The sequence below is a fragment of the Bos javanicus genome, chromosome X, assembly GCF_032452875.1.
Source record: "Bos javanicus breed banteng chromosome X, ARS-OSU_banteng_1.0, whole genome shotgun sequence".
Lineage (NCBI taxonomy): Eukaryota > Metazoa > Chordata > Mammalia > Artiodactyla > Bovidae > Bos > Bos javanicus.
Genome location: NC_083897.1, coordinates 39,233,719 through 39,243,999, shown reverse-complemented (window position 1 = coordinate 39,243,999; position 10,281 = coordinate 39,233,719). Strand labels below are relative to the sequence as shown.

The 10,281-nt window shown below is 46.4% G+C and overlaps 1 protein-coding gene across 1 annotated transcript; it reads left to right on the top strand.

Annotated features, from left to right (window-relative positions):
- The first annotated feature begins 4,513 nt into the window (after window positions 1–4,513).
- LOC133242838 (EKC/KEOPS complex subunit LAGE3-like) lies at window positions 4,514–6,038 on the top strand. Its single transcript, XM_061409068.1, has 3 exons — window positions 4,514–4,857; window positions 5,187–5,315; window positions 5,492–6,038. The coding sequence occupies exons 1-3, from the start codon at window positions 4,637–4,639 to the stop codon at window positions 5,613–5,615; spliced, it is 474 nt and encodes a 157-aa protein (XP_061265052.1). The 5' UTR covers window positions 4,514–4,636; the 3' UTR covers window positions 5,616–6,038.
- Window positions 6,039–10,281: the final 4,243 nt, after the last annotated feature.

The window sequence follows — 10,281 nt, the reverse complement described above, 5'->3', positions numbered from 1 at the left end:
GTACTCCATGTCCACCTACTCCTCCACCATCTGGTTATCCCTCATTTTTTTTTCATCTCTTGACAGTCTCTCCTGACTAGCCTGTAACCTACATGGAGACCTAGAATGGTGTCCAGCAAAAATGTTGCGTGAGTTATAGCTACTATAGAAAATTTAAGACAATATCCTTGTGAGCATGGAGTGGAGAAGTACTTCTAAGCATTGTTTTCAGTCCATGACAGATTAATATCAAGAATATACTGATATTTTTCATATCCTGCTGATCATCAAGAAGATAACTGCAATTGTAATTTGTAGAAATTGGCAAGGATACAAATAGGCTAGTTATAGAAGAGGAAACCCGTAAAGGCCACAGGATATGGTAGGAGTGGAGATGGGTGCAGCCATAGCAGAGAGCAGCCAGGCATGATCCAGTGAAGCTTGCACATCCCTGAACTCCAGCATTTCTGCTCCTGGGAAACTGTGACCAGTTCCCTCAGTGGGAGTTTATGAGGGTGTCCTCATGGTGTCATCTGTGGAGGCATGAGTCAGAGCCACCTAGATGCCCCACTGACTCTCCTTCTGCCCTAAAGTCAGACCCTCAGATGAGTCTGTTTAATTCATGAGTTTCCACTTGTGTATGGATGACAGCAGAAGTCAACATGCTAGACCCTTGCTCGGTGCGTTCTTTGGGCTTTCGTCGCACATGTCTGACCAGAGTGTCCACACGTACTCTACATACCCATGTGAATCTGCTTCTGCCTTAATATGATTTTCTCCAGGGATTATGGTGAACCCCATTAATATCTGCTAAACCAACAACTAAAACTGTAAAAATGACTGTTCGTGGCTCCCGCTTTGTAGCACCCACAGGGGAACCTGGGATAGAGAGCTCAGTTAGTTGTCTGTAAGTGACTAAGAGGCTTTACTTCCCATTTGGCTTTTGTACAGGTTCCCTAGTCCATCTCTGCACTGCTTTTTAGTCAGAGAAGCTGGCCTGCTCTCTTCTCCTGCTGTTGATTTTATTTATTTATTTTTGCATGTGCTGGGTCTTCCTTGCTGCGCACAGGCTTTCTCTAGTTGTAGGGAATGTGGGCTACTCTCTAGTTGCTGGGCACCAGCTTCTCATTGTGGTGGCTTCTCTTATATTGCAGAACATGGGCTCGAGAGCACAGGCTCAGTAGGTGTGGGGCATGGGCTCAGTTGCTCCATGGCATGTTGGATCTTCCCTGACCAGGCATTGAAGCAGTGTCCCTTGCATTGACAGGTGGATTCCTGTCCACTGAACCCCCAGGGAAGTCCTCATCATGTTTTATCTTGCTTTGTCCTGAATTGTAGCCACTTCTCTAACCTCTGCTTTCTTCTGGATTAAAAGTATATGTGTATATCTATGTGTGGGCACAATCATGTCTGAGTCTTGGTGACCCACAGTCTATAGCCTACAAGGCTCCTCTGTCCACGGAATTTTCCAGGCAAGAATACTAGAGTGACTTCCCATTTCCTTCTCCAGGGGATCTTCACCACCAGGGATGGAACCTGTCTGTTGCATCCCTTGCTTTGGCAGGCAGATTCTTTACCACTATCACCACCTGTCTTTTGAAAGCCCAAAAGAAAGTGTGTGGCTTTATAAATTGGACCACCTGAATCATTTCCTCTACAAGGAGTTCACTGACACCATCCACTCACGCCTGCTGCCGGTCCTCTCCCACTCCTTTCAAACAGGTCCAGCTTAGCATCTGCAACCTTTGACACATACCCTTTGACATGTGTTTCAACCCAAATATCAGCTTTATTACTGATGAATCTGATTGGAAACAACGTGGCCTGGGCAGCTTTTGTTGTTGTTTAGTCACCCAGTCCTGTGTGACTCTTTGTGACCCCATGGATTGCAGCATGCCAGGCCTCCCTGTCCCTCACCATCTTCTGAAGTTCGCCCAAGTTCATGTTCATTGCATTCCTGATGCCGTCCAGCCATCTCATCCCCTGACACCCTCTTCTCCTATGCCCTCAAACTTTCCCAGTATCAGGGACTTTTCCAGTGAGTCAACTGTTCCCATAAATGACCAAAATATTGGAGCTTCTGATTCAGCATCCATCCTTCCAGTGAATATTCAGGGTTGATTTCCTTTAAAATTAACTGGTTTGATCTTCCTGCTGTCCATGGGACTTTCAAGAGTCCTCTCCAGCACCACAGCTAGAAGGCACAGATTCTTTGGTGCTCTGACTTCTTTACAGCCCAACTCTCACAACCATATGTAATCACTTGGAAGACCATAGCCTTGACTCTATGAATCTTTGTTGCAGAGTGAAGTCTCTGCTTTTCAACACCCTGTCTAGTTTTGTCATCACTTTCCTGCCAAGAAGCAATCATCCTGTAATTTCATGGCTGTACTCACCATCCATGGTGATTTTGAAGCCCAAGAAGAGGAAATCTGTCACTACTTCCACATTTTCCCCTTCTATTTGCCATGCAGTAATGGGGCCAGATGCCATGATCTTTGTTTTTTAAATATTTAGTCTTAAGTCAGCTCTTTCACACTCCTCCTTCACCCTCATCAAGAGGCTCTTTAGTTCCTCTTCACTTTCTGCCATTAGAGTGGTATCATCCATGTATCTGAGGTTGTTGATGTTTCTCCCACCTATCTTGATCCTTGCTTGTAACTCATTCAGCCTGGGATTTCTCAAGATGTGTTCAGCATATAGATTAAACAAACAGGGTGACAGAAGACAGCCCTGTTATACTCCTTTCTCAATCTTGACCTATCAGTTGTTCTATATAGGGTTGTTGCCTTTTGACCCGCACCCAGGATTCTCAGGAGACAAGTAGTATGGTCTGCTATTTCCATCTCTCTAAGAGCTTTCCATAATTTTTCATTGTCCACACAGTCAAAGGCTTTAGCCTAGTCGAGGAACAGTATGAGATGATTTTCTGAACTTCACTTGATTTCTATATAATCCAGCAATTTTTGGCAATTTGATGTCCAGTTCCTCTTCCTTTTCTAAACCCAGCTTGGACATCTGGAATTTCTTGGTTTGCACAATGTTGAAGCCTAGTATGCAAGATTTTAAGCATGACCTTACTAGCATGGGAGATGAGTGCAACTGTCTGATGGTTAACACATTCTTTGGTACTAACTACCCTTCTTGGCAATTGGGATGAGGATCGATCTTTTCCAGTCCCATGGTCTTCCAGATTTGCTGACATAATGAATGCAAATCCTTGATGGCATCTTCCTTTAGGGATTTGCCAAGTTCTGCTGGAATTTCATCACATCCACTAGCTTTTTTAACATCAGTGCTTCTTGGGCAGCTGAACAAAGTCAATTTGCTGACCTCCCCCAGATGGATACCTGGGCATGGCCGCCCTGGGGGAAACATGGGCTCCAAGCACTGACCCACTTGCCCAGGCTGCTGCCTCCCACTGTCAGGTTCATTCCCTGTCACACTCTGATATGTGTGACAGACCCATTTTCTTTCACACAGTCTCTCACATTTACTTTCTCATACTGAGTCAGATTATCTGTCAGATACACTCTTTCTATAATATTCCTGCATCACTCTATACTGCTTTGTCCATCACACATATTCTCTCTCACACCTTATCTCTCTTAGAATGTATCTCTGACACTCTGCTGCACACTCCCTCTGTCTTGGTTTCTGCATCTTAGTCTCTTCTCATGACATTCTGTCCTATAAATTTCTGTCCCAATCACACATTCACTCTGTCACACTCACTCAAAAGCATTTGCCTGTCATGGTGGTAAACTCTCTGTGAAACTCACTCTATCACACACTCTCTTTCCTTCATAGTTCTGTCACTGTGTCACTCAAATTATTTGTCACTGTCATTATCATTATCCTTTGCAGATCTCACCATTCAGACCCAACTTCAGTCCAGTGCCTGATGGAGCACTGCAGTCATCATTGTTTTGAGACATGCAGAAACCAAAATGCACAAAACTTTTATCCACTGGTGTTGGTGAAAGAGTGGGTGTGTGTGATTTGTTTGGAGGAGACCTGCATCACGGGAGACAGGACACCGACATGGCCGTACTGTCTGAAAACTGACATGATGGATGAACACATGGAAAGCAGCTGAAACAGCGCATGGACCATAGGAAGTGCTAGCTATCACTCCGGTCAAACAGCACAGGTATAGATGTGGAGTAGGCAGAGGGGGGCTGTTGGTGGGTCGTGTGGCTTGGTCCCTTGCCCTCGACTGGCATCTTAGTCTAGTGAGACCCTTCTGTGGCATATGTTGGAGAAATCAAAGTTGCATTGTGGAACTAGCTTTAGGACTTGAGCCTGGAAAGCTGTCACATGCGTCTCAGTGGCGTCTCTGTGGACACTTGGCAGGGTCCATTCCATGCCGTCTGGGCGAGCACTGGAGGGGCCCGAGTGTGCAGGAGCATTGGGGGCACCTGAAAGGTGCGTGGCTTTGTGAGGGAGCCAAGTCCCTCCAGCCCCACGGGGTTTCCATAGCGGCCCATGGGTAGCTGGGCAGGCTGGGCAGTAACCAATCCGGTGTGAGGAGGCGCCCTGAGGCGTGTCTGCACAGGCGCACTTTTACCGTCCTTACGCAGAAGGGGAGGGACTTCCTGAGGAGCTCAGTCTTTCCGCCCATTGTGGTGGCATCTAAGGGCATCGTGCGGCAGCCATGCAGGCATCGGGTAGTGGCGCCGGTGGTGCTGAAGGTGAGGGCCCGGGCCGCAGTGGTTACCGGGCCCCATTACGCCGCCGGAGTGGGCCTGGCAGAGAAAGAGCGCTGATGGAAGCTGCTAGAGCTCGTCCCCGGGGTGAGCGGGCACCAGATGCCCCAGGACCTGGTGGAGATGTAGCACCTGTGGCTGTAAGGCCTAGACGTGGAGAGGTGGTGCTGTATCCTTTTCATGGAGCCTCTCTGGGCACGGTCAGTGGTATGGTGGTGGGAAACATGCCGGCAGCCTGAGGAAGGGATAGAAGGGAGCATGGGGGTGATCCGGGGCAGCAGGACTGGGCAGCCTGGAAGGAAAGGAGGTTGTCAAGGACTGAAGAGCCTGGAGGGTGGGGAAGATGGACCAAAGGGTTACGGAGGCAGCTCAGGGTGGTCTCAGGTTGTGGTTGGAAGCATGGGCATCCTGGGGTAAAAACGGGCCTCTGAGGTGTGAGGAAGCCTGAGATAGCAGCAAATTCTGTAATGGATGGTGCCTTAACCGTGTCTCTCCTAGCACACTCAGAGTGCCTTTCCAATCCCCACTGGAGGTATACTTGGCTCGCAGATCTCTGCTCCCAGATATCCAACGCCACCAAGGAATTATTCGAAAGGAATTTTTAGTGAATGGCAGTGACCTGATTGTGTCAGTTCCAGATGAGTTTGCCTTGGGGAGTGGGGGGTAGGCGGCGGGTGCTGTGGTGTCAGCTCCCTCTTAAGAGTGCTATGATGGACACTGAGGGGCTTGGTGTAAGGAGGGGGGCTGGTACCCTGGACCTACAGGAACAAACTCCCCTTTAACCTGATTTTCCCCACTTTTAGTAGATGGACTGCTGACGACCTTGCTTTCATCCGACTTTCCATCAACCCGTTCCTCGATCAGCTTTTCGTGGTGATTGATAACATTCGGAGCCTTGCGACCCCACCTCCCCAAAGCCTAGGCTGAGGAAAGGGGCTGAAGCCTAACCTTGTGTCTTCTACTCGGCAAAGCATAGGGAATTCATACTCGAGTCATTGCCATTTTGTTGTTTGAGTCTAAGTTTTTGCCTGTAGTGGCCTTTGGTCTCTCTTGGTTCACTTGTTTTGTTTCCCTGCTGCTTGAGGAGTGGGATGCTTCAGTGTTTATTATAGCAGAAAATAAAGCTAAGTTACTTTATGTGCCCCAGTTTCTTTTCAGCTAATGCGCTTCTAGATTAAAAAAAAAAAAAACTTTTTATATTTGTTCTCGTGTTAGAGGGAAGGTTCTGAAATTCATATATTCCAGTAGGACAAGGTAATTCAAAGCTAATTAGGAAAATAAAAATACAGCCCTATGTTCAGCACTAAATACGGTCAACATTAAACAATATTTTCTAGTTGTACTTGGGCATTAAATTTATAAAAGCATGTAATATTCATTTAAGTCGCTCCGTCGTGTTCAACTCTTTGGGACCCCATGGACTGCAGCACGTCAGGCCTCCCTGTCCATCACCACATCCCTGAGCCTGCTCAAACTCATGTCCATTGAGTTGGTGATGCCATCCAACCATCTCATCCTCAGTCATCCCCTCTTGTCTTCTATCAAGTTTAGGATTAAAGATTTTCCTGATTTTTTAAATTTAATATACTACCTTTTCCACTTCCTAAAAGCTCTTCAAAAATGTGTTATTGAATAGATATGCAGCTGCTGCTGCTGCTGCTAAGTCACGTCAGTCGTGTCCAACTCTGTGCAACCCCACAGATGGCAGCCCACCAGGCTCCCCCATCCCTGGGATTCTCCAAGCAGGAATACTGGAGTGGGTTGCTATTTCCTTCTCCAGTGCATGAGAGTGAAAAGTGAAAGGAAGTCGCTCAGTTGTGTCCGACTCTTAGTGACCCCATGGACTGCAGCCCACCAGGCTCCTCCGCCCATGGGATTTGCCAGGCAGGAGTACTGGAGTGGGTTGCCATTGCCTTCTCCATTGAATAGATATAAGCTGCATCATAATGTAATTATTGGGGACTTCCCAAGCAGTCCAGTGGTTAAGACTTTGCACTTCTGGTGCAAGGGCTGTAGGTTCAATTCCTGGTAGTGGAACTAAGATCCCACATGCCATGTGGCATGGCCAAAAAATTAAAATTGGGTTATTAAATAAAAACAACAGCAATAATAATGTAATTATTGAACATTTAAGTTGTTTACAATTTTTTCATTACTGTGGTTAATAATTCAGTGGAATTCCTGTATATAATTCTTTCCAGTAATGGTTATTTCCTTAAAGTTTTAATATATTCCAAAAGTTAGAAATATTGACCTAAATGATTCTTTCTCTATTTCTTTTTTAAGACTCTTGATCACAGGGAATTCTGTCTTGGTCCAGTGGTCAGGACTCCAGGTTTCCACTGCAGGAGGCATGGCTTTGGTCCCATGGTGGGGAACTAAGATCCTACAAGCCATGAGATGCAACAAAACAAAAGACAGAGAGAAAACAGACTCTCTCCAAAAAAAAAAAAAAAAAAAAGACTTGATCACAATTTCTTTTCAGAAAATATACCTGCTACCAGATTTCTGGTTGCCCAACATCTTTGTCACAACTGGCTTGATTCCCTACTAAAATAAAAAACTTAGTTTGTATGAGGAGACAAAACATCTAGGCACACTAAAATAAAAATTTTGTGGCCGACTACTTATTTCAAGTCAGTGAAGAAAAGTGCTGGGACAATTAGTTAACTGATTGCATGTGGGGAGTTAGCTCTCTCTTCATATATCTTTTATCCTATAATCTTGCTAAATTTGATTAGTTCTTGTCAATATTTTGTAGATTCCATTTGATTTTCTGCATAGGTAATCATGTTGTCTGCAGATAGTTTTACTTTTTCCTTTCCAATTGAGATGCCTTTTATCAGTTGATTTCTCTCCTCATAATGGTTTGGATATTTCTCATTCTTGGCATACTCTTTTCCTTGGGTGCTGGGTGTATTTTTCCCTAGGTGTATTCCACAACTTTTAAAAATGTAATGTTATTTACTCACTTAGAAACACTTTGATCCTGTTGAGTCTTGCCTTAAGGGTTGATCAGTGGGAGTTTGAGACAAGATCCCTGTGAGTACTGTATATGATGTCAGCTGAATGACAAGTTTCTGCTATGGCTCCAGCAGACTCTCTGGAGAGAGAGGCTCTCTCTCGTACAGGGTTCTCTCCTCCCTCTGCCACCCTTTCCTCTCTGGCCTGCCACCTGCCAGCTCCAACAGCCTCTGCTCTGCAATCCCCCCTCAACACCCAGGGGGCCGGCAGGACATGGCCTTGGCAGTCTGTGTAGACAGCAAGCTGTGGCAGCTGCACAGCTCGTCTCTTCCATGTCTCAGCTCCTAGAGATCACTGCTTATCCTCCCTGGCCTGATGCCCAGTTTTTTCACAGCCTGAGCTTCATATATTTTGGCCGGTTTTAAGGAGATCTTTGAGGTCGGTGTCAGGGCAGAGCCACTCCTGTTCTTCCATACGCATGAAGAGAGTCTGCCATGACAGAACTCAGAGAGCTCTGCCCCTGTGGGCTGGAGGGAGGCAGGTGCTGCTGCCAGGGATGATGGCAATGATGCTGGGGGTGATGGTGATGGACTTATCTCACCTGTCAGCACCCAGCACCTCTAGTGGTTACAGTGATCCTTCCTTTCAAAATGTAAGCCAGATATGTCTCCCCTGTTCAGTTCCCTTCACTGGCTTTATTCTCATTCAGAATATAAGCCAGAGGTCCTTATAATGACCAGAAAGGCCCCACATTCTCATCTATGAATCCCCATTACCTCTGTACCTCCTCTGCTGTGCTCACTCTTGCTCACTCCATGCTGACCACACTGGCTGCTTGGCTGCACCCTCAACATTCCAGGTTTTCTGAGGGATTAGTGCTTTTGCATAGTCTGTTCTCCCTGCCTTGACTTAATTCTCAAATATAGCTCCTGGCCACCTCCGTCATCTCCGAGGCTGCTCAGGTCTCATCTTCTCACCTGCCTTCCTCCTGCGGCCGCCGTCCCCATAGCCCCGTGGGCAGTCAATCCTCTTCATGCTGTTCTTTCCCACACCACTCATCCCCTTCTATAATACAGTATAATTTAAAAATTTGTTTTACTTCCTGCCTCTTCCCAATAGAGAGAACCACTCTTCTAACTTCTATCACCATAGAGTATGAAAACGAATTAAAAGTCATATTGAAGAACAAAAAAAGTGGAAATATTTAAAATTTCAAGACATATAAAACAATTAGGTTGTGTTCTTTTACATGAAAGTAAACAGAGACTAAAACTCACTGAAATAAGAGGTTTTGACCATGACACAAAGACCATGAGAACACAGTGCTGGACAGAAGTGAAATGAAGGGACACGTCCCATGGATTTCCCTGCCTTCCCCACGGAGGTCTCCCAGGAAGCGATGTCTGTGTGTGGTTCCAGAGTGGAGTCGGGTTCACGATTGGCCTTGTGGAGTTCCAGTGACTGGCAGCCTTTATTGGAAAGGACACCCTGTCCCTTAGGCTCTCCAATGCCCCATCTGCCATCAGTGAGGTGCCCATGTGGGAGGGGTCTGTGTCTCAGCTCTGCTCTCCCCCATCAGGCCCCCTGCTCCAGCCTGCACAGTGCCACTCTGTCTCAGAAAATAAAAATTAAATTTATAAAAACAAATGGCACAATTAAAGAAATTATAATAAATGCAATTTAAGATCAAAGAAAATAAAGTAGAAAGCTGGAAACTTAGGGAGGTGCCTGGTGGAGTAAGAGGCCAGAGCTCAAGGGGCCTGGGCTCAGAGACTTTCAGGTTAGGTTTCCTGGCCCTTGCTTCTCAGGTTAGCCTTGTAGGCCAACATACCCTTCTTTGGATTGGGGCCTTGGTCTGGAGTGTCAGGAAAAACCATTTGTGGTAATCAGCCCGGTCCTTGACTAGGGTGAGGAAGTTCACGTGGCTTCCCCTCCTTTCTCTCAGCACCAGGATTCCCCTTGGCTGTAGAGTCTGTGCCTTTGGCCTGGTTCCCCCAAACCCGAGCCCCAGCTACTCTGGTTGTCTCTGCCTTACATCATGGCCTAGAGACTCTGCTGACCCGGCACCCAGGGCAGCTGGGAGCACCAGCCGTGGGGAAAGAGAAGTGAGGGCACAAGAGACCCCTGCTGTGGGGAGGCAGGCTGGGTGCTGTTGCCTTTTAATGTCAGTACCAAAGAACACCTTATCTGTGGTATCTGGCAGGGCTGTTGATTTTACTGTCAACTACTGATGCTAGTTTCTGAACCAGAAAAAAGACGTTGTTTGGGTGACCAGAAACAGTGCTTGTTCCAGCCACCTGTTGAACTGCTTGCAGTGAAGTAACATGGATGTGGGGCATTCCATGTGAGTCAGGTTAGGCCTGTTGTACTTGAAAACAGCAAGAAAGTCTATTTTCAACACTCAGCCTTCAAAACGTGTTCCAAGTTTTTATCAGAGGTCATTACTTAAAACAAGAAGACACTTAGGTCATGATTGTTCCTTATGACCTTTATTACTGCCAGAAATGAAATAGTAAAAACACCATGAGTTTTTCAAAATGGCATGATTTTGTCCCATTCACAGGCTCCAGGGTTTAGGACTTGAACATCTTTTTCGGGGAGACACAATCCAACCCACAGCCACCCTCCA

Excerpts from the sequence above, each read along its gene's own strand:
- LOC133242838 (XM_061409068.1), top strand. The coding sequence starts at position 4,637 with ATGCAGGCATCGGGTAGTGGCGCCGGTGGTGCTGAAGGTGAGGGCCCG. Across the intron at positions 4,858-5,186 it reads AGACGTGGAGAGGTGGTGCT|CACACTCAGAGTGCCTTTCC; the intron begins GTATCCTTTTCA and ends TGTCTCTCCTAG. Across the intron at positions 5,316-5,491 it reads AATGGCAGTGACCTGATTGT|TAGATGGACTGCTGACGACC; the intron begins GTCAGTTCCAGA and ends CCCCACTTTTAG.